Source organism: Theobroma cacao, chromosome 9 (genome assembly GCF_000208745.1).
Source record: "Theobroma cacao cultivar B97-61/B2 chromosome 9, Criollo_cocoa_genome_V2, whole genome shotgun sequence".
NCBI classification, from domain to species: domain Eukaryota; kingdom Viridiplantae; phylum Streptophyta; class Magnoliopsida; order Malvales; family Malvaceae; genus Theobroma; species Theobroma cacao.
The window spans coordinates 11980873-12006286 of record NC_030858.1 but is presented as its reverse complement, the minus strand read 5'-3'; the positions used below and the strand labels follow the sequence as shown (position 1 = coordinate 12006286).

Below are 25414 nucleotides of genomic sequence, written 5' to 3'. Positions count from 1 at the left end.
GAAATTTTACACCACCATGACACTTGTCAAGCCCATGAATTTCACCAATTATCATTTTATACTTTGGATAATTATGGGATTATATGTGGTGGAAAAGAGAATGCTTAATGGTTAAGTTTACCCATGGACCAATCAAGTGGTGACAAGTTTCAAGCTTTAATACTTTTATAATTTTCTTTATAAACCAACATAAACCTTTCCCAATTCACTCATATGGCCGGCCAAGCAAGGGAACAAAGAGAAAAAGAGAAGAACAAACCCTAGGAAGGAAAAATTCAAGAGAAATTGTTGGATTTCAAGGAATCAAGCAAGTAAAGGTAAGATTTTTTAATTTTAGCTTAAGATCTACCTTTCCCATGATTTCTTTTTCATTTTCTATGGTTGAAACTCAAGATTTATGGCCAAACCTAGGGGGAAAGGTTTGATCACGGGTTTTATTAGATTTCATGCTATATACGCGTTTTTAGTTATTTTGTGATATTCAGTGTGAAAAACAAGCATGAAAACCACATGTTCTTCATCAAACCCTCCTTGGCTAAATTTACTAAAGGACATATTGATGATGAATCTTGTTATATCTCATGTTATTTAACTCGTATTTGATGAATTGTGGTGTCGGATATTGAAAATGGTTATGGAAACGTGTGGTTCCTTTAGTAAACGATTTGAATAACAATGAGAAAATCGAGTTCATTGAGGTACTTTGGGTGTAATTGGAGTATTGGAAGTATAATGAATATATTTGGAGTTGAATAAGATGTTTTGGTTAAATCAATGGTGTATAATTCGAATTAGGTCGAATACAAATTCATTCTGATAATAATTGAACCTACGTAGAACACCATCTTTAAGTGATTATTTGGACACTTATCATTCCATTTCATGCATTCATGTAGAGCCTGAAATAGTTTTATATCAGTTTGGCACAAATATATTGAATTACGTGTCGTGTATTATGTATAGGTGGTGAGCCCTTTGGTAAGAGTAAGGATATCGTACCCGAGGACCAAGAATAGGAGTACTCCATATTCCCGTTAAGGTGAGTAATTAGACGATCATCTTAACTATCTAAAGTTGTTTATATTCGTTTTTATGTTTTAAAGAAAAATGAATTTAAATTGCAAATTATTATGTTTTAAAAATTGAAGTGTTGGTTAAACGAAATGAGATTTATAACTTGTTTTGAAATCGAATACTGGTTTTGGAAATTGAGTAAGTGGAGACTATATACTTGTGTTATATATATGTTTTGACATATGGTTTGAATTGATGGCTTATGACAATGTGATGGCAAGCATGGCTGGATTTGTGTTTGGGTGGAATATATGAACTGTTTTGCTTTGCCTTGATAGGCTGGTAATATTATATTAGCCATGTTATGCTGTCAAAATTTTATTGAATTGGTGGGTTATTTGATTAGCTTACTGCAGTGGGCGGGTTTTCGTGAACCAGCCTATGAGAGGGGCACGGTAAACCCCATTATATTTTACCTTAGTACGAGAGGCGCGAAGGGTATCTCCTAAGGTAACGTTAGAGTCCACTTCACGCCGAACCACCATGTGAAGGTGAAACTCAACCAACGCCAAGGAATGGTTGTGTTTTTAAATGTAAAAGAATGAGTTTTACACTCATATGTTATTTTAACAGCCTTGGCGGACTCGGTTAGATGCCTTGACGCAAGGTGTCACCGAGTGCAAATCTTGGCACGAGCCAAGTTTTTACGAGAATCATAAGCCAAATTGATTTATATGAAATGAAATGAGATTTGATGCAATGAATCCTATTATGATAAGATATTTTAAATTGTCTCCATTTACTCGGCTTTAGATGTTTTAGATGGACTTTGCTTACTCACTGAGTTTATAAAAACTCACCATCCTCCTTTCACACATTTCAGGCTCAAGGAAATCTGTAGACTGTCGATTTTGTCGAGGGTTTGCTGTTGGATTTGCACCCTTAGAAATCGCAGGTCTATAGTCTTATACATATATGTTTATTTTGGGGGCCCACATGTCATTGTAGAATATTTTGTATACCTAGCTACGTGTGCCACTGTATGTATAAATTTATTTTGCTTTTACGCTACAAAAATTATTTACGCAAAGTTCTATAAATATTGTTTTATAAGACAATAGAATATTTTATTTAATATTTTTATTTAGTTTGAATAGCTATAATTTCACTTTAAATTGATGAATTAGACAACGAAACTTATTTTTAGACATGAAATGGATGCTTATTACTCGTATATCATGTTTTTGCTAAGGTTCGAAAATTTTAGGTAAAATGACCAAAATACTCCTGTGCGGCAGAAATTATTTTTTTGTTTGTTTTGATTTAAAAATAGTTTATATTCCCTTAAAACATGATATTTAGTAACTATTACTCACAAGGGAGATGTAAAACTAATGCGAGAGCCTTGCGAGGTTTCGGTTGACATTCCGTGTAAGGAATGTCAATCGAGACATCGCGGAGGTTGTCACGGGCTCGAGGGGAGTGTCGGGTCATGACACTAACCTTGTGGCCAGAGGATGGCACAAGCGTTATATGAGGTCATTGGCCATAGGCATTGGATCGTATCATGAGGTTTAGTTACCTAGACATCACCCTTGATAGTGGGGAATGGAATACATTATCCGTTGGCTTAAGGTCCACGTGACCAAGTTTATACATAGTGCTTAACTAGTATGCTCCACCTAGCTACATTTGATGAGTTATGTAATAAGGTTGTAATGATTTTGATTTAAATGACAAATTCAGTTTTTAAAGCATGTTTTCAAAGGGAAAAGTGTAATACCCCAACCTATGTAAAAGAATTTAAGCAAGAAAGCTACATTTGCTTAGTGAATTAGGTAAATAGAAGTACATATGGTTGATGAGTGATTTCATCTATACATATATGCCATGAACTGTTATTGCAAATTGTGATTCAAGTATGCTGAATTTATTGAGTATATGCTATGATGCCATATGTGCACATGAATTGGAACATGAGTAGCTATATGATATGAACTTATAAGGCACAAGTATGTTTAATGTCAAAGGAGCTAAAATTAAATGACCAGATGTGAATATGTAAATATGAATGCATATGCATGATAAAATGAGGTAAAATATGTTACTGATCCTTAGAACATGAGATGTGAAATGCAAATATATGTACACTTGAGGTTGTTAATATTAAGTATGACTTGTGCATATTGAACATGAATCAAAATTGAATGAATGAATATACGTATAATGAGAGTTTGCATGCATTACAAAGAGAAACAGGCCATAGTGGGACTTAGCTTGATTGAAATTAAATGTCTAGAGGATTAACAAGGAATTGATTATTCTTTAAGATGTATTTTGACGAGTTTAAAGGTATGTTTGATGATTAAATTATGTAAGGTAAAGTGGGAATGTCCTTGGCATTTGAAATGCTTGAGTTTATAACGTTAAGTTTCTAAGGATAATGAGCAAAATCCTTGGAACTATGATTCTAAGTTACCAAGGATAATAGTCAGAATCCTTTACAATGGTTCCAAGGTTAATACCCAATATCCTTGTGCTGTGATTTTAAGTTACTAAGGATAATAGGCAAAATCCTTGGTACACAATACCCTTGTGCTATGGTTTTTGGTTACCAAGGATAATATTCAATATCCCAGAGCTGTAACTTCCAAGGTTAAGACTTAATATGTTGGGTTTATGATTCTAAGTTACCAAGGATAACAAGTAATATCCTTGAGCTGTGGTGTATATCTTGGACAAACTTTGGAAAAGGGACTAAATTGAAATGCATGAAAATGTTGAAGGATTAAATTGAAAATAAATAAAAGTTGAAAGACCAAATTGAAAATAAAGAAAAGTTGAAGAACCAAAATTGAAAATATACAAAAGTTAGATGACTAAATTGTAAATAAAAATAAATATTTGAAGGACTAAATTGAAAAAAATATATAGTAAAAGGTTAATTATGTAAATAGAGTAAAAAGCAAGGACTAATGGGCTATTAGCCCAACTTAGGTGGACAAACCAAGGCTACCCACTTTGTTATTCACGCTTAAGTATAAAAAAAAGGCTGTTACAAGGCTTTCATTCTTTTATTCCACTTTGTTATTCATGTCCGTTAAGTTATTGAAAGCCAACTTATTTCCTCCTGCCCAAATGTTCTCCAAGCTCTTTCCCTCATGTTTGAGCTCTAAAAACCAGCAAATTAAGGCTAGAAAATGGATAAATGAGGTGAGGACAAGATCTTTTAGTGCATGAGCTCTAGTTTGATCGATTGAAAATTCTGCTTTGGTTTTGTTGCAACAAGTTGTTTTCCTTGGTTGGAGAAATTTTAGAAGTCTTGTTGAGCTGAATTTAAGTCACCAAGTAAGACTTTCAATGTCTAGGTATTTGAGATTATGAATTTTGATTTGAAGTATAAAAGTTATTGGCTAAAACATAGGAAAAGTACTAAATGCTTAGCTAATGTGCTGGAAATTTATGAATGAATGTTTGTGAATGCTAAGAAGCTTGAAGAATTATATTTACAGTTCTTAAGGATTCTCAATCAAGGATTTAGTCTGAATTCAAGCTAAGTAAGCTTTCTAAGGGCTATAAAGCTGCAAATGAGATCAATAAGGTAAGCCCACTTTGATTTTAGCTTGATTTCTTATTTTTGTTCGAAATGTGCAAGAACAAATAAGTAAAATTTGAGTATTCGAATTTCCAGATTTGCCAAGCTGCATTATTGAAGGGAAACCATCAAGCAAAAGAAAGATAAGTTGAAAAAAGGTAAAGTTATGATAAATGATATATGTAAAGGTATACTTAAGCTAAATAAGTTGGAAATTAAGTTGTGAATGATGTGAAAGAGACATGCAAATGAAAATATGGTAGAAATGATCTGAAAATGCTAGGCAAAATGTAGTTAGAAAAATGATGAAGAATTAAGCATGTTAATGATTATTATACATTGTTTAATGCTAGATTTCATTTAAAGCACCAAGTCCTACAGCTAGAGGTTTGATCAGCTGTGCTGCCAAGCTATGATTTAAGCTAGCAAAAGGTGAGTGGATATTGCATCCAAATGATATGAAAAAGCATGAAATGAGATTTTAAGTGTATGCGCTGTAAATGGTTTTACAAAAAATGCATGGGAACAAGCTGATTATTATGATGTTGTATGTGCCTTAGGTTAGGGTGGAATGTTATGCATATATGACTAATATGTTGAAATATGAATGGATTATGATTGGATGACATGTTTATACACATAAATATATGTGTTAAGCTATAGATTATGACTAGATGAAATGTCTATGCACATAAGTATATGTATTGAGCCATGAACAGATTATGATTATATGCAATGCTTATGCACATGAGTATATGTTAAGTTATGAATGGTTTGATGACTTGATGTACCCTGAGGGGCATGGTAACTTAGCCAAATGTCATGTGGATATAGATATATAATGATTTATGACTAGATGTTATGTTATGTAGGCATTACGTTATGTTGTTATAATGAGAATGTAATGTGATGTTGCCATTATGTTTTGCGATGCATAGCATGGCCTTAGTGGGGCAGAGTAATACCATTAGAGAAAAGGGTCGAAGTTACCTTGAAATATGTTGCCTTGGTAGGGCAGAGTAAAACCACCATAGAAAGGGGTCGGAGTACCCTAAATGTATTGCCTTGGTGGGGTAGAGGAATACCACTGAAGATACAAAAGGTCAGAGTAGCCATATGTGTATTGCCTTGATGGGGCGAAGAAGTACCACTAGAGTAAGAAAAGCTTATGTGTGCATTGTTATATGTTGATATTGATGATGAAATGAAATGTTCAATGTATGTTATGATGGGTAGGACCCAATTACTTAATGTTTTTGTATGTTATGATGGGTAAGACCCAATTACTCTAAGTTTTATGTGCTGAAGTGAAGAACCAAGAAAGGTAAAAGGCAGCTAAGGCTAACGTGCAGAAGATTGATATAAAAAAGGCTTGGAAGCCCTGAAATGGATACATGTGCAAAAGATCCCGCACAATAGATTAACATATTGAGATAAGCTAGATAAGATTTAAAAGCCTTCTAGAAAGTCTACCCATTTATTTTCTTAGTACCTCATAGTTCACTATTTGAATTTGTATGTAAGTTACGAGCTCGATAAGATACTAGAGCCTATGATTGACGCCGATAGGTGAGTTCAAGTTAAATATGCATATTTTATGGATGGAGCCCAAATGCATCATGGATTTGCATAAGAAAACATCCATGTTTTCAAAAAAATGATCACGATTTATAAAGTTTCTAGAGTTGTTGCTTGTTCCCATCTATATTCTTCACTGAGTAATTGTACTCACATTTTTAACTCTCATGTTTTGTAGATCCGATGCTACTCAAGACATAGACGTGCAAGGGATCCACGTATATATTATGGTAAACTCAATGACCAAGGCATTCATAAATACCTTCCGCATCTAAGGTTCACTCCACTAGTAGTCAGTTTTTAGTTATGTTATGTGATTGGACATGTAGCCTTGTAGATACAAACGTATGTGGGTTATGGGACATTAATTGTCATGACCCGGTACTCCCTTCGAGCCCGTGACAACCACCGTGATGTCTCGATAGACATTCATTTCCCGAAATGTCAACCGAAACCTCGCAAAGCTCTTACATCAATTTTACGTCTCCCCTATGAGCAACAGTTACTAAATATCATGTTTTAAGAGAATATAAACTATTTTTAAATAAAAAACAAACAAAGGTAATTTCTGCCACACAAGGGTATTTTGGTCATTTTTACCCAAAAATTTTGAAACTTGGTAAAAATACAACATAAGATTGAAAAATGTACATTTCTTATCTAAAAATAATTTTAGTAATCTAAATCATCCATTTAAATTAAAATTTTGGCTAATCAAACTAAATAAAAATATTAAATAAAATATTCTATTTTCTTATAAAACAATATTTATAGAACTCTGCGTAAATAATTTTTATAGCGTAAAAACTAAATAAATTCATACATACGGTGGCACACGCAACCAGGTATACAAAATATTCTACAATGACATGTGGGCCCCAAAATAACCACAAATATATAAGACTGTAGACCTTCGATTTATAATGATGCAAATTCAAAAGCAACCTTCGACAAAATCGGTTGTCTACAGACTGTCCTGAGCTTGAAATGGGTAAAACGAAGGGGTGAGTTTTTATAAACCCAAGGAGTAAGCAAAATTTATCTATAACATCTAAAGCCGAGTAAATGGAGACAGTTAAATCATCCCATCATAATATAGTTCATAACATTCAAAACTCATTTCAATTCCTATAAAGCAATTACATTTCATCAAAATAATCAACAAGGCTTATGATTCTCTTAAAAAATTGGCTTATGCCAAAACTCATACTCGGTGACACCTTGGCCCAAGCATCCAACCGAGTCCACCAAGGATGTTAAAATGACATATACCCATAAAACATGTTTTTACTTTTAAAATATAGTCATTCCTTGGCATTGGCTGAGTTTCATCCTCATGTGGTGGTTCGGCTTGAAGTGATCTCTAAACTTACCTTAAGAGATACCCTCCACGCCTCTCATACTAAGGTAAAATATAACGAGATTTACCGTGCCCCTCTAATAGACTGGTCCACGAAAACCCGCCCACTGCAGTAAGCTAAATACATAACCTACCAAATTAATAAAATTTCGGCAGCATAACATGGCTAATATAGTACTATCCAACCTATCAATGTAAGACAAAATAATTTATATAATTCACAAAACCCCAATTTCAGCCATTCATGCTACCACAATTTCATAAGCCATCAATTTAAATCATGTATATATATATATAATACGAATGTATAGCCTCCACTTACTCTATTTCGAAAATCAACATTTAGTTTCATAATAATTTATAAATCTCATTCATTTAACCAACATTTAAAATGTAAAACACAATAATTTGCAAATTAAGTGCCTTATTCTTTAAAATCTTAAAACAAGTATAAACCACTTTAGATAATTAAGATGAACATCTGATTACTCACAATAGTAGGAGTTTAGAGTACTTCTATTCTTGGTCCTCGAACACAATATCTTTACCCTTATCAGAGGGCTCACCACCCATACATGACACATAATTCAATATATTTGTGCCAAACTACTACAAAACTATTTCAGGCTCTATATGAAGGCATGACATCGAATGAGAATTGTCCGAATAATCACTTAAAGACGATGTTCTACATGGGTTCAATTATGATCAGATTGAATTAGCATTCGACCTAACTCACACTATGCCTTGTTTAATTAGCCAAAACATCCAATTCAACTCCAAATATCTTCATTACACTTCCAATATTCCAAATACACCAAAGTACCTCAATGAGCTTAATTGTGACTTAATTCACCGTAATCGAAATTCATTCTGATTTCGATATCCGATACCATAAATCATCAATTCCTAGCTAAATAACATGATTTACAACCAAATCCATCATCAACGTGCTCTATAGAAAATTCGACCAAATGAGGTGGTTGAAGAACATGCGATTTTCTTGCTTGTTTTTTCTTCCAAACATCACAAAATGACTAAAAACACTAGGATATTATGAAATCTAGCAAAATTCATCACCAAAACTTCTCTCTCTAGATTTGGCCAGCAAAAGTTCCCTCTTGAAAACTTGAATTTCAGCCATGGAGAATGAAAAAGAATGCATGGGAAAGGTAGATCACAAGCTAAAATAAAAAAATCTTACCTTTACTTGCTTGATTCCTTGAAATCCAACAATTTCTCTTGAATTTTTCCTTCCTAGGGTTTGTTCTTCTCTTTTTCTCTTTGTTCCCTTGCTTGGCCGGCCATAAGAGTGAATTGGGAGAAGCTTAAGTCGGTTTATAAAGGAAAATCATAAAAATATTAAAGCTTGACACATGTCACCACTTGATTGGTCCATGATTAAAAACTTAACCATTAAGCAATTTCTCACCACCACATGTAATCCCATAATTATCCAAAGTATAAAGTGATAATAGGTGAAATTCATGGGCTTGACAAGTGTCATGGTGGTGTAAAATTTCAAAATTTCCAATTTCGTCCTCATGGACACTTAAAATGACCGTTTTGCCCCTATATTTGGAAAAATGTCGAAACTAAAATTTTTCACTTCTCAAATTCAAATAATGCTCTAATTAATCAAATTTAGTCAAAATATCATCCAACATTCCAATTTTTCCCTTGGGTGGAAAAATGACCATTTTGCCCCTACGTTATGAAAATTCTTGAATTAACTCCAAATCAATCCTCGAATTTCGAATCATCATAATAAGACATTCTAAGATTCAATAACTCTCAAATGCATCGTAAAATCTTTATTTGGCCTAGTTCGAGGCTTTAATTAACTTAATTGTACCACTATGTACAATATCAATTTTTTAACGATTTTTCGATACATTCACTTATGCAAACATTCTATCAAGCACATGAATGACATGACAAGTATATGATAGAGTAGGGCTTGACATTAATAAATTGTCCAGTATACGTTGATGTGGCCATGCATTGGCAAATGAAAGATGAGTTAAGGAAATGCCTGTTATAAGTAACGACAGATATTTTTGCACAATTTAATGCTTTATGCATATGTTTAAAATGTTATGTATATCAAGTATGAATTATGAATCAGTGTTAAAAGTTCCAATGATGGACTAAGATACGACAATGAAAGTTAATGAGGCATGCATGGGCTTGGTGGATTACCTCCAACAAGTCTTCGTGCTGGTCATGGTTAAATGCATATGGTTGTAGTTGAGAGTCATGGAAAAAGTACTTCAAACTTGTAGATATTGAAGAAAGTATTGATACCTTTGAATAACCTATCAATACTTGTTTCTCATAATTGTTTTGAAAAATTCTTCTAGAACAAAAGTATCAATACCTTTGGCAAAGGTATCGATACTTTCAAGACGGAACACGTGTAGGGATCATTTTATTTTACAATTATCGGTATCGATGGTTAAAGTATCGATACTTACAACCTTTTTTTCTCAAATATGTTGACTTTCAACTATTTTACCTATAAAAGCCTTACTACCTCAAATTGAAACATAATGTGCATAGAAATGACTTGGGGAATTGTACGTGCATTCATGGATTTCGTTTTAAACCAAAATTGCATGGTTTCAAAGGAAATTGCATAGTTTATTAAAAGTTTCCTTTTACAATTGCTTGTTCCCTTTTTATATCCCTCATTGCTTTTATGCTCACCATTTTCAAATTGCATGTTTTGGATTTCAAATCCAAAGGTAGTTAAATCATAGATTGAGGAGTCTTACCCATATCCCTCAGCTGGTAGGTATTATCATGGCATTCAATAGTAGCTATACCACACCCAAAGGTCATTTTGCTATACAGTCATAGGTCCATGCATGTGATAAGAGTCTTGTATAGACATTAATGTAGCCACAAGTTGATAGTATTTTGAGTTGGTGGATATTATGTACATATATATATATATATATATATATATATATATATATATATATATATATATATTACATGATACTTTGGAAATATGATGTGAGTTTCATATATGTATAGAATATACATATATGTACATATATGGTTACATGATTATGAATGTAAAATACATGACAATGAAGGAAGTTTCACACGTGTATGAGTGTGAGGTTTGCATGGGCTTAGTAAGCTATGTCTATTGGGCCTTTTGCGTCAGTCATGACTCGGAAATGGATCATGACAGTTTTATATGAGAAAAAAAGAATCTTAGGATGTTACGTGAGAAAATGTCATACCACAAAAAGTTTTTGCTAAGTTTACACATGAACCTAATTAAAATGATCAAGAAGTCTTTGTGAGATCTAGAGGTATCCAGGTTTAGTCAGACCCAATTGACAGCTTTATAACTTAGAGATAGATTGGTCCATCTACTTATATTATATTTAATATTAAAATTTTAAAAATAATTTTTAAATCAATATATTAACATTTGAAAATTAAATTAAATAAAAATAAAATATTCATTTATTTAACGATATCTCAAGTTGAACCTAAGCATCAAATATCCTATTCAAAGCTCGACTTGAGCCAGGCCAAGCTTGCGAGCTTGGCAAGCAACTCAATCTAGGACAAGTTCTATCACCCACTTTTATAATAAATTTGAAATTTGAATTCAAATTTCTAGTTACAATTTTTTGGTATTTATTGAAAGTTATCTTATATGTTACTAAATTTTAACTTTGCATGTCCCAAAAAAAAAATTAACTTTTTAAACAAATGAAAATAGCATTTACCCAAAAAAAAAGGGTAAGTTACTCTTATTTTTTAAAATTTTGACCATAATTCTCTTTGAGTTTATTATTATTGAAAATGAACACCTCGTCTCAAACTTTAAATAGCGTTCATAGATTATAAGAAATGACTAAAATACTGATGATAAAAGAAAACACAAAATGTGGACTTTCAAACTCTCTTCTTCTCCAATGAACAAAAGTGCGCTGCCATTTTTAGATTCCTTCACAAAGCAAGAGAAATGTCCAAAACTCTCAAAAAATTTAAAAGAATTAAGAAAAGAAATTTTAAGAAAATCAAGAAAAGAACCGAACACTCATTTACATAAATGACAAGCTTTGCCTATTTTTCTATACAAAGCACTGTCAAAAACAATAAATCTGCAATTTTTCCTCTTTTTACCCATTTGATGTTTACTCAAAAGAATGTGAAAAGCATTTTGGCCGTCAAGATTTAGAATCAGGCAAAATTGAGAGATCTGCCACAAATTTTGGAAGGTCTGCAATTTTCTCAAGCGAAGAAAGCCTATTCTTTGGGATTGTTTCATCTTCCACCATCGCAAATGCTTGATTAAAAAATCATCAAGGGTTGTAATAGCTATGAGGATATTTCAATGAAATCATCAACCTCAAAAACGGGTAAATCATCAATTTACTTTGTTACTAAAAAAGATTGTTTTTTTTTTTTTTTGTCTAAAAACTGGGGATGAAATCTTCCCTACGTTGTCTGAGTAAGCATTATTTTCCCAAACGATTTTTATCAAATTGATCAATGCATCTGAATATTTGTCTCATTGATTAATACATAACCTTCTATCTAAAAGTAAAATTCGAATCTTTTTTCTCTCAATTAAAAAAATAAAAACTAATCTCATTTTAGGCTGAGGACTGCAACACCTATGTCTTCCTTTCCTTTGAAATTACTGTTATTGTTGTTGAGCATCTTTTGCTCCATCTCTAGTTCTGGCTTTACTAAACTTTTATCAAAATTTCTCAACATTATCTATGTAACATTAAAGTGCCTGGGGTTTTGGTTGTTTATGTTGGGTGGCTGTGCTTCAGTCGGTTTTGGATCTACAATGTTGAGTCCTTTTTCTTATACCACCCAATTACCAAAGGTTTAAAAAAAAGGCTCATGAGGATTTTTTGGACGCCGACAAGCGACAGCCATCAGCTGTTCAATGATTAGAGGCGGCGACGCTAGCGGTGGCCAGAAGCCGGATTCTAGAAAAGGTGGTTGATTTTTGAGAGAGAATCGCAGAGAGAAACTAAAACGAGAAGAGAGAGAAAGGGAAAGGATAACATGGGAAGGAAAACACCAGAAGGGTAAATTAGGTATTAAATATATGCCACATTATCACGTAAATGGAAACTCAAACAGTGAGGTAATGGTCTGATTTATGTATCTAGTCATATATATTATTTTGAGACAAAATGTTCATTTTTTATATTAAAAGATTGAAGGTGAGTTATGATTAAAACTTAAAAAATAAAAATAATATATCTAAAAAAAATTAAATCAAGTCGAAAGGTGTCTTGATATTGAATCAAACCAATATTGATATAAGCAGGTTTAAAATTAATTAGTTTATATATATATATATATTTGGATAATTTACTGTATATATTTTATGACAAATTATTACTCCTTTGGTAGAATTTCAATCGTTTTTCTAGATAACTTTTGGCCGTTTGACCCTAAGAAACAACCCGGCATTTCCCATGCCTTGGAAATATCTTGACCCAAATCTTATTCTTAGTGTCAGTGTGAAAATGGACCCAATTTGGGATCTGCTTCCCTCACGTGTAATTATTCAAAAAAAGAATAATAGACACATAGTGTGAAAGGAATAAGAGCTCTCAATTTGACAATGCTCCTATGCTATGCATTACCAAGTTTGGCGCACAAAGGAAGCTGAAACCCAATCTCTATGTGGAGAATTAGATATATATATATATATAAGAATTATAAATATTTGTGTGTGATTTACCTTTTGTGTTGATTTTAGTATTGAATATGTTTTTGTTTGAAAATTTTACTAATATCATTGAACAAAATGCTCAAATTCAATATGACAGACACATACTAGGCTAATACAAAAAAGTAAAAGCACTGAATTGATCGGACCATTATTATATGCAGCCACAGAAATGGTCTCCTGACACAATGTATTCTACCGATTTAAAGACTCAAAATTCATTTATAGGTGGATATATGGCTTAATATAATCAATACTCACAGTGACTTGCGTTTTCTTTAAAGAGAGTACTGTTCGAGGTTCAACATTTTATCCTCAGAAAACTATAAGAAAATAGAAATGGGGGCCCATTTAGCTTAAATTGATAATGCTTTTCATTTCTTAACTAATTCATTTTGTGCACTAAATTATGTTTCATGTATTTAGTCGAACAACAGTGTTTCTAAGATTTAGAAGCTCTTGCTTTTTTATTTTCTTTTATTTTATTTTATTTTTAAAAAGCATGTTTTAGTTGTCGCTATGCCATAATATTTATGCCTGCATGGCTCGTAAACTTTCTCCAATTTCTGCCTAAGCATGATCAGGGGAAAGAAAACACCAGAAGAGGAAAGAACAACTCAAGCAAAGCATAATTAAAAAATTTCCTGCTATTTTTTTAGTGCTGCGGTTGCTGGTTCAGATACGAAGGCATGAGACATGAGGCCGGTGTTGACCAAACAGACATTTCAATCCTATCATTGTCGACGTTATTTAAAATACAAAGTATCACCCTATGAAATTTGCATATTGACCCTCTCTCTTCCACTATAAGTACGTTGGAATTGCAAGCTCCCTATCCCACAAGATATACAATTACATCACACATTTCTAAACTTTATCCTTTAATCTCAAATATAATAGCTTCTCATCCATGGCTTCCCTCCAAAACTCCAACTTCGAAACCCAGATTCCAGCGGAAATCCTTGTAGCTCGCGTTGCTCAAATTCATGGTAGCATTTCCAAGCTTGAGTCCCTTACGCCATCAAAACAAGTTAATAGCCTCTTAACTCACCTTGTGAAATTATGTACCCTTCCTTCGGATATAGACATCGAGGCCTTACCCCAAAAGGTGCAAGACATGCGTGAGAACCTCATAATTCTATCTGGTCGCGCTGAAGGCTTGTTAGAGCTTGAATTCGCGACATTTCTATCCAAAATTCCCAAACCATTGAACAATCTCAATCTCTTCCCTTATTATGACAACTATGTCAAACTAGCCAGTTTGGAGTATAGAATTCTTAGTGAGAATGGTGTGGTGCAACCAAAGAAGGTAGCCTTTGTTGGCTCAGGTCCAATGCCTCTCACCTCTATTGTAATGGCTACTCATCACATGAAATCTACTCATTTCGATAACTTTGATATTGATGAAGCAGCGAATGATGTGGCTCGCCAGCTAATTGCATCCGATGTTGAGTTTGAGAAGAGGGTGAAGTTTGTGACCAACGATATAATGAAGGTAAGAGAGAAGCTTGGGGATTATGATTGTATATTTTTGGCAGCTTTGGTTGGGATGCGCAAAGAAGAGAAATTAACGATTGTTGGGCACATAGGGAAATACATGAAGGCAGGAGGGTATTTGCTTGTGAGGAGTGCCAAAGGAGCTAGAGCATTCTTGTACCCTTCCTTGGAGCAGCATGACTTACCGGGTTTTGAACTACTTTCAATTTTTCATCCCACAAATGAATTGATCAACTCGGTCGTTCTCGTGAGGAAGCCCGTTTCTCCAAATTAAGCTCTCCTTCTTATTAAATGGATGGTTAGGTCTTTCTATTTCTACAAGCCCATATCATAATTAGGGTGTCTATCGCAAGTAAGCAATGTGTTGTCCTTTCTTGTTTCGAGCTTGCCCTGTTCTTTGTTTTAATTTCTTGTTTCAATTATGTTATTTTTGTATTTCCTTTGTTACTAGTTTGTTGCAAGGGTTATTAGTATTTTATCAATTTTTATTTTCATAACTCTCAAATTATTGATTGCTTTTATCACCGGCTATGGTTTGAATAACCAGAACCTTAAGTAAGTATTTTATATATATATATATATATATATATTAGCAATCCAGCAACATGGTTCGATTCTTAATTACTTTGGATCAGCAGAACTCAGTTTGAGAACCAAAGAGATGCAAAAGTGGTAGGAGGAGAGAGCTGTTAGGGAGAGGAAGACATTCTTTTAATTAATTAACAGTATAGGTTTGGCGCATGGAAATAACGCTCCTGCAACTAAACAAAGTTTCAAAAAGTCCCCAAACGGTTTGTTCTGAAAGTTCTTCTGTTAAATTAATATAAACTAAAACAAACTAATAAGCAAACTTCCTCTAGATAAAGCTAGTGAACTACCATATTAAGCAAATTAATAAACAGATTAATGCGCACAGTAATCACTGTAGATAGTTTTTCATATATATATATATATTACGTATTATTTACAATATTTATGAGCAATCTAAAATTAAGATGAAGTTATGTATACCAGTTCTGAAGAACCTACTTAATTAACACGCATGATGGGCTAAATCACTCTCTGCCATACAAGAGACTTCTGGCCGCTGGGAGGAGTAAGTTGCCAAGATTCGTAGACTGCCAGGTAGTCCATGATCGCTTAACTGCAAACAGAGGAGGTAGAAGTTAAGCAGACAAAATCAGCAGATGGCTTGAAATCTGAACGTGAGGATTAACAAAGCATTCATCACCTGGTTGTCATCCATCTCCGAAACGGTATCCTCACGTTATTTCGTTGTGCCATTGGACGCCAATTCTGTCTCACCAAAATTACGTGTTAGGCCTGTGGAACCTGTACATTGCACATTATTTGTACAGTCCACAATAAATCCTCCATAATTTGGAATGCCACTTACCTGATCGTTAATTAGTTAAGAAATAATTGAGCAAGTGATGATGAAAAGGCCGTCGTTCCAAACTACAAATTATCAAGCTAACGAAAGTACTGAATATAACTAAGTACCCGGAAAAAGATTTGGGACCGAAGCAACAGCAAAAGGGGACTGGAAAGCTACATCTGTTTCAGGTGCAAAAAATGCATTTGAGAATGGAAAAAATGGCGTACTGCGAGGAGTACTAGGCTCGGAGCCCATATCATGAAAGTATGGTGATCGAGAAGTAGTCCCTGAAAGAGGCTCAGATCCAAGATTATGAGGCTGAATATTCATTCCTAAGCAGTAATTATAATAACTAAAAGATCTGAAATCTGGCGTTTGAAAGTTTGGATCATCCAAACAACTATAACGAACGGATTGATATGGTTTCTCTGGATCCAGCAAGCCGACATACGGTATTCTATGCTGCGACATTACCGTATTCCCTCCTCTACTTGGATCGAGAAAGATAGAGTTCATGTCCTCAAAGGAGTGAAATGGATTAAAGCTTGGAACAGCCACACGATCAGCATTAACATCGCCAGCTTCCCCATTTCTGCAGTTACTTCTCCTAGTGGATGAACACCGGGTAACACTTTTTATATTAAAACCTTGTTGGTTCATTTCAGCTTTGCGCTTCTTCAAGGATATTCTATATTTCTGTGACACAAAAAAGATGAGGATCATAAGGAGCATGGACAACCTGCTTTATCGTAGTATTACTCAACAAAATTTTACTATTATCTTTAGCTGCATACAAATTAATATGGGTATAAGACTAATCTTACCTGCAGATGACTAGTTATATTTTCCCGAGTGAGTTCTGGTTCATTCATAATTTTAAGTATCCTTTTTGGATGCACCATTGAACCTTATAATCACAAAGAAATAATCTCAATGGCTAGCATATTTAGAATAGCCAATACATACAGACCCTTCACCACCCTTACACAGCAACTAATTCTACTTACTCTTTGACAGTGTCTGAACGGCTTTTACAAACTTGGCGTCAAGCTCCGGGTCCATGCCAACCTCTTTTTCTTCTGACAACTAGAAGAGGCATCATCTAATCGAATGTTGTCTGTATCATCTTCAACTGTAATAGTAGCATTGGAATGATCCAAAGGCTTTAGATTTTGGTGGTCCGACGTTTCTTCGTTGTCGGTAGATTGTTCAGAATCCCACATTTTATTCAGAGTAACGCTGTGCCAAATAGTATTCTTGATTTCCTGCACGCCAACGGGTTTTATGATGTAATCTACAGCCCCATAAATTAGACCCTTCATTATGTTTTCAAGACTGCCATCTCCGGACACCACTGCAATTTCCGAAGCATGATCAAAACCTTAAAATTTGGCTAACTTAATTGGTAAAATAAAAGAGCATAACAAATAAATAGGGAATCTGCTTGATATATATAAGCTTTGAAGGAAATTTTACTTACTTATCACCGGTAAATACATCTCAAGTCCTATAATCTCCAGAAGCTTAAAACCGTTCATGTTAGCACTATCAACATCAACAAGCACAATATTAAATTCATATTTTTTTGCTCTCAATATCTCTAGAGCTTCAGCTGCCGATGTTGTTGTTTTAACTGCATATCAAAACGGGAGGTGTTCAAAAAACAGCAAAAAATGCAGCTGTTCCAAACTATGACAACATGTTACATTAATTAAATTTTGATCTTCTTCTTACAAAAAAGATAATAAATATCAATTATCAATCTTCCTTTGCATTGACATTAACATTCCAATGAGCCATCAGTACCTTAAAATGCTTACATCTTGTGAAGATTGTCACTTCCTTCCAAGACAATCTCCACCTGTGCAAATTAATGGCCTCAGGCCATTGTTCCCTTTTTTCTCCCACAACAGCAACAGCATATATATATGCCATTTGACAAATATGAAAACATGATTTTGGTTCAAATATTTTATAAAATTCCAATCACATGATATTGAGTTTTTTCTTGACTTCTCAATAATTCAGACAGTATGTTTTGTTTTTTTTTCCTCAGCTAAAAGTGGAATCTTTAAGAATATTTATCAGTGAAAAGTACAGTGAAGGGTAAAGCTTGGAGGCTGCCCATAGAAGACATTACATCTGAAAGCATTGTGCCAAGAAACAAAGATCGAGCAATACAGTGCAAAAATCCCACATAAAAGCAGAGACAAAAGCAGAACATTCAAGCAATATTTCAGGACATGATTTTCCAATCCATCAATTCCTAAGCAATTGTACAGGGTCAATCAAGCAGTAAAAAAATTCATTAATTGTGACAAAACTGCTGTCATTCTTTAACTTGACCAAATCAATTACTTATAGAAAGCACTAAAAAAGCTTTCGATATTATGGCGAATTGATTGTAATCAAATTAAACTACATTGGATCTCATCAACAACATCCCCAAACCCAAATTAAACTCCAGATTTGTAAAAACTATAATTTTAACTAAACTTAAGCAAGTAACACCCCAGCGAGGCTAATGCTTTAAAAGTTCGAATCTCAATACATGAATAAACAAAAAAACATAGAGAGAAACAGCATATTGGGTATACCTTTGTAGTTGCACTTATGGAGCACAGCACAAAGATACTGAAGGCTGAATATCTGAGCGTCAATAGCAAGAACTTGTAACTCGTGGACAGTATTATCATCAACTTCAACTACTGAATTCTCAGAGCTTTTATTAAGAAAACTCTCTTCCATGATGTAATTATACCGAGATATCTCAAGTTAACAAAGACTTTAAATAACCAAGGGCCAAGAATAATTGGAGATTACACCGCCCTAAGAGAAGCCAATTAAAGAAAGTTTTGGAGATGCCTTTAATTGAGGAGATGCAATACCATATAGCCTAAAAATTTCTCATTTATGGAAAGTGGATGATTTACTTTCCAATGAAGGTTGCCTCATGCAAAGTCGGTATGCGTGAATTTTCAAAGTTTTCCCTCCTTAATTTATATACATAACAATTAAATTTATTATATTGTTTGCTGTAGTGTGTAGCTTGATCATCAAGCTGCACGACAAGGAAACCGAATTGGCTCACCTGCACCTTTCCATTTTAATTTGTACCTAATCAAAAAAGAAAAACCACTCATCTCATCTTAATTTAAACAATTTTCTATTGAAATTCAATCTCATATAACAAATATGTTAATTAAGTAGAATGAAAATCTTCTGAGATGAGTAAAGAGACAGGAATTTTTTTTATTCAACCAATCAGGATGATTTTATTGATTATTCACTAATAAAACAATGGATGGATACATGCATAAAAGAGATCCAAAGGTTAAAGAGCAGGGAAAGGAAAATAAACAACACTAGATGATATTCAATGGCAAAGAGGCTAACAAGATCCGCTGTATGCCACACAAGCCCGAAGAAAACAGTAAAAGGACAGAAAATATAGAATTTTGGTTAATACCAAACTTGATATATCAGAGAACCCGTAAAAGAATTACCATGCGCACAACCGAACACAGTAGAAAAGTATCTTTTTAATATAAAATCGGGCAAGTAGTGTTTGGGCTCACCCTGCCAAAAAATCATAGATGGGAGAGTCAATTTGATTTAATATATTAATCAGTTAAGATTTCAACATTTTTGTCATTCAAAGTCTTTCAGTTTTTAATTAAAACAAATTATCAAATTAAAAAAGAATTAAATCATATTTTAATTTTCAATAATTTAAAATTTTTCAAAATATCAATGAAGCTTTATGGCAGATACTAAACATGAGAAAGGAAAGAGGAGGCGCATGAGAGTGAGAGAATGTCAATCAATTCTCATTACTAGAAAGAATATTTACAATTGTATTTATACATAGGGTCTCTGACAGTCAAAGAAAAGAATGAAAAACAAATGTTAATCTAACTAACAATTAAACTTCAACTGACTTTTAAAAACATTATTAACAAAACGGTGCACTTTACTATAATTGGGAAAGGCATTTATTTAGACGGTGCACATCATCTATTTGACTATGCCTTCTCTTCTTCAAACCCCAACCTGTTATCCTCTGTTCAAGTATTCAATATGCAAGCCTTATTCAATCAACTGTGTCTGATGCTCTACCTTAATGAAAAAAAGTAAATCTTTAAATCTTTAAATTTCAGGAATTGAAAGAAATCTTTAAATTTCAGGAATTGAAAGAAACCTTTAAATTTCAATCAACTGTGTCTGATGCTTTACCTTAATGAAAAAAAGTAACATAATCGCATTATGTACGGATTAGTTCACTTTTATATTGGTTTTATTTGATTCATTTATTAATCTTGTCCATTGAATATATTGTTTGATATGTATTAAAAGTTATTTGATTTTGAATTTAATTTCTTTGCAAAATATGTAACCTCGTAATAAATTAAATAGTTTTTCAAACACCTTTTATCATAAAAGAATAAGATTACTGTGTTGGATTTTGTACCCTCTACAACCATAATCTCCTCACCAGAGGTGAAGCTCGTCAATTTTTGTTGAGAAAGTCAAAGATAAAAAAAAATAAAAGCTAAATATTTTTAAAACTAATACGTTGAACTTAACCAACGATTAAAATATTTATAATAGATAATAATTTTATATAACATGTAAATAAAAAAACCAAGAAAAAAAGACTTATAATAGTCATTTAAGAAAATTGTGACCGACGATGTTTCTTGAATTCAAATTCATTAATTATTGATTTTGTACTAAAAAGACTAAAAATGTCTTTCTTAATATAAACAACTAGATTATCTACAAGAAACTCATCATTCATGTTTTCACAATTTCATTGCTGAAAAGGCTCTCTTTGTAGTTATTGTGGAAACCAGAAATGTCAAAATAAGACGAATTAATCTATCAATCAGGCATTTTGATTCATACTACTCTTATTCATGAGTTAAAGTATTAAGGCTTGGTGGCTCAAGTGTCGGAGATGTAGACACTAATTTTTAATTATGGATAAATAATATTTTTATGTGTGTTTTTCTTCTGATTTTACATTTATCTTTACTTTAATCTATTTTATTTTATTTTATTTTATTATTTTATCCTATTTTCTCAATCATATCCAATTAGAATTGTGAGACCTTGATCTTTATAGACTCGTAGCTAGAAGTAGACGCGATATCAAGGACTAAGGGTAATTTTGTCATTTCTTTAGTGAGCCCCTAGAAGTATGCTTTCAAGCATTATTAAGGCCTAAAGCATAAATTAATGATGAAAATAAGGATAAAATGATGAAGAAAATAGAAATAATGATGATTTCCAAGGTAGGGGTAAAATGGTCATTTTTCATCTCGGGTCGAATTTTTTAAGTTATCATGAACTCGAGTATTTCTAAACTATTATGGACTTTGTCTCAGCGTCAAAAGAGTAAAAAGATTGCACAAAAGATTAGAGGAAGACAAAGCTAACTTGTTAAGGGCATTTTCGTAAATTTAGTGGAGTTTGTATAAGCTTTAGCTATAAATATTATTTTCCAGCAGCTTCTTCTCATTTTCTAGTAGCATCTTCTTTTTCCTCCCATCTCAAGTTTCTTTCATCCTCCATGGAAGTACTCTTTGAAACCTTTAAAAACTTCCCCAAATTAGCTTTATTTCTCATGTTTTTCTACACCCTTTCATAGGGTTTTTCATGCTCTTCCACCTTTACACCTCAACAGCCTTCAAAAGTCTTTCTTAAGTACATTCACTCACTAGCTGGATGTGTAAGGAGAGAGAGAGTGATTTCCTTTGTTAGCTTGAAGTGTTTGGAAAGAGAATTCAACTATAAAGACCACCAAGGTGAGTATGAGTTAGGGTTAATCTCTTTAGTTGTTGATAATGTCTAGTAATTAGATTTGTGAGTGTTTTATTGTTGAGATTGTTTATTCATTTTTAGTGTAACTAGAGTAGTGCAAATAATAGCCATTTAATGGTAGTTGGAAGCTAGTTAGGAATGGCTAGTAGAACTCAATTTAAAAAGTAGCTTTGGAATAGTATTAATGCCAAGTTAGGTAGATGGTGATGTTGTTGTGTGTGATAGGTTCCAATGAAACCCCACACCTCCATTCGGAACCTTAGTCAAAGTTAGAGCCCATCAAAACATTAATAAAGACTGGTGAGTGAACTTGCATTTCAAAATTTCTTTGGAAAATGTAAATGTATTTAGATGAAACATTCAAATGATTTTATCCAACCTTTCTTTAAAAATGTGTGCTAGGGAACAAGCCCTTGATAAAATGTTTTGATGTTTGTGAAAATGTTAAATGTGAATAAGGATGAATCCATGTGTTCCTATATTATGTTGGTATGTATATATATGAATATATGTTGTGCATTGATGAATAATGTTGTGTGATGATGTTGAAGTGTGCGAGGAGGGAGTGCACACATGATGATGTTGAAGTGTGAGAGTAGGGAGTGCACACATGATGATGTTGAAGTGTGAGAGTAGGGAGTGCACACATGATAATGATATTGCATTGAGCTGAGTGTGGCGGGATGGTATGCATGATGATTTATGTATATATATATGCGTGTGTGTGTGTGTGTCACGACCCAAATCTCGGGCCATGACCTACACATGGGCCCAATGGATGTAGTCCACTAAGCCCAAGCAAGCCTATTAATATAACCTTTTCACCATTCCATCATAAACTGCTAAGTCACATTTCATAACTTAGGATCAAAATAATATTAAACATTGCCACCTCATACTGGCATACCAAACAAGTGTATATACATTGTCTACAACATGTATCTTAATAATTTACATTAGGTTTGTCTATACACAACAAAAGAATACTCGACTTCCAGCAGAGAGACTCGGATGAATGTACAGCTACTGAATGTCGAGACACCTACCAAAAGATGGATACAAGTCTACGAGGACACCTCGTCCTAGTTACCGGCTACCTCTTGATCTGAAAACATGAAGTTGAAAACGGTGAGTATAAACCCAGTGAGTGAACAAGAAGGGAACAAGCATACCATAAGGAATGTTTAACGAAATCCTCATGCATTCATTTTTCAAAACAATGCAATTTATTTGAGTTCTTATTAAACCCTTCATGCAACCCCACATGAGAAAAATCACTTATTGAAAAGAGTCCATGCTCAACAAAGGTTTTGGAGAGTGAAAACTTTAATAGCATTCATGTCATGACCCGGTACTCCCCTCGAGCCCTTGACAACCGCAACGGTTTCCCGATCGACACTCATTACCCAAAATGTCAATCGGAACCCCGTAAGGCTTTAATATCAGTTTCTCATTTCCCCTATGAGTAAGCGTTGTTAAGTATCATGTTTTGAGAGATTATAAACTATTTCCAAATCAAAACAATAGAAAAATAATTTTTTTCTCACAAGGGAGTTTTGGTCTTTTTTCTCCGAAAATTTCGAAACCAACTAAAAATGTAGTATGCGAGTATAAAACACATAATTCATAACCAAAAATAAGTTTAAACGTCTAAAACCTTCATTTAAAATGAAATTTTGACTATTTGAATATAATAAAAATATTCAATAAAATATTTTATTTTTTTATAAAATAATATTTATAGAGTTACCGGTAAATAATTTTTATAGCGTAAAAGCTAAATAAATTCATACATACTGTAATACAGATAACCAAAGTATAAAATTTAATTTACAGTGACACATAGGCTCACGAACGATCAAAAGTATCAAAAGCAGTAAACATACAGTTTTTGAGGATGTAAGTCCAACTATAGCCCTTAACAAAGTAAGCTATCTACTGACTATCCTGAGCCTAAAATGGGTAGAAAGGAGGGTGGTGAGATTATATAATCTCAGTGAGTAAACAAATACCATCTAAAATATGTAAAACTGAGTAAATTGAGACAGATAAAATAGATTAGCATAAAAATGATTCTCAGCATTTCGAACTCATTTTAATAAGATAAAATAGATTCATTTCACCAAAATAAACAACGAGGCTTATGATTTCCTGAAAAGTTTGGCTCGTGCCAAAATCATTCTCATACTCAGTTATCAGGGATACCTTGGCTGAGGGCTATCCCAACCGAGTCCGCCAAGGCTGTTAAAAAGTTATGTACGCATAAATCATGTTTTTATTTTGAAAACATAGCCGTTCCTTGGCGTTGGCTGAGTTCACCCTCACATGGTGGTTTGGCGTGAAGTGAACTCTAAAGTTTTAACTTCAGGAGTTATCCAACCGCGCCTCTCATACTGAGGTATGAATATAATAGGGTTACCGTGCCCCTCTAATAGGCTGGTCCATGGAACCCATCCACTGCAGCGATCAATTTATAACCCATCAATTTAATAAAATTCAACAACATGACATGGCAATTATTTTGTTTTACAGCCTCTCAAGGAAAATTAACAGTTCATACATTTTCAGCACATTTACCAATTCAACCATTGATGCGAATATTATCATAAGTCATTCAATTCAAACCATGATTTATAACACAACAATTAGTCTCCAATTACTCCATTTTCAAAACCATCATTCAATTTTAAAACAATTTTATAAAATCATTTCATTTAATCACATTTTGCTTATAAAACATAAAGATTTACCATTTAAACTCATTTTCCATAAAATCATAAAATCGGATAAAAACCACTTTAGATAATTAAGACGATAGTAAGGTTACTCACTATTTCGGGAGTCGAATTTCGAGTACTCCGATTCTTGATCCTCGGGTACTATCTCTTTACTTTTGCTAGAAAGCTCACCACCTAGACATAATGCACAATAAGCCATTTACTACATTTGTGCTAAACCGTTATAAAACCAATTCAGGCTTTATACTAATGCATGAAATGGGATGTGAAATACTCGGGTAACTATCTAAATACGGTGTTCAATATAAATTCAATTATGTACCTAAATAAAATGGTATTGGCCTAATTCGATCTATCACCCGATTAATTGGCCAATACGTCCAATTTAACTCCAATTAATTCCATTTTTCTTCCAATTCTCCAAACCATCAAACACAAGTCAAATAGTATAAAATTTAGCAAAATCATCCTCACATTTCTTCTTGAGAATTTCGACCATGGTGAGTGCATCAACACTATGATTTTCCTACTTGATTTTTTCACCATAATTCATCATTTCCTAACCAATTCACTTGAAATAAAATCAAATCCACCATCAACACTCTACAAGGAAGATTCGGCCAATGATGAACTCATGAGGAATATGTGAATTTCAAGCTTAATTCTTACACTTAACACCATAAACAACTAAAAACAT

The 25414-nt window shown here is 33.3% G+C and overlaps 2 protein-coding genes and 1 long non-coding RNA gene across 6 annotated transcripts; 2 read left to right on the top strand and 1 right to left on the bottom strand.

Annotated features, from left to right (window-relative positions):
• Positions 274-6751, top strand: LOC108663342. Of its 2 annotated transcripts, XR_001929310.1 has the most exons (6): positions 274-317; positions 964-1039; positions 4527-4615; positions 4706-4767; positions 4963-5041; positions 6366-6751. It is a non-coding gene; the product is annotated as an uncharacterized LOC108663342 (long non-coding RNA). The 2 variants fall into 2 exon arrangements; XR_001929311.1 differs by lacking the exons at positions 274-317; positions 964-1039 and adding an exon at positions 4058-4362.
• Positions 14189-15267, top strand: LOC18589241 (nicotianamine synthase). Its single transcript, XM_007014124.2, has one exon. The coding sequence runs from the start codon at positions 14189-14191 to the stop codon at positions 15047-15049; it is 861 nt and encodes a 286-aa protein (XP_007014186.2). The 3' UTR covers positions 15050-15267.
• On the bottom strand, positions 15691-18885 carry LOC18589240 (two-component response regulator ORR25). 3 transcript variants are annotated; one of them, XM_018127082.1, is made up of 7 exons: positions 18751-18885; positions 17634-17786; positions 17161-17507; positions 16978-17060; positions 16172-16849; positions 16007-16071; positions 15691-15919 (listed from the first exon to the last, which is right to left on the bottom strand). In XM_018127082.1, exons 3-5 carry the CDS (start codon positions 17213-17215, stop codon positions 16271-16273), a joined length of 717 nt encoding a protein of 238 aa, XP_017982571.1. In that variant the 5' UTR covers positions 17216-17507; positions 17634-17786; positions 18751-18885; the 3' UTR covers positions 15691-15919; positions 16007-16071; positions 16172-16270. The 3 variants fall into 3 exon arrangements, with proteins under 3 accessions (XP_017982571.1, XP_017982569.1, XP_017982570.1); XM_018127080.1 differs by having other exon boundaries at positions 16007-16171; positions 16279-16849; XM_018127081.1 differs by having other exon boundaries at positions 16279-16849.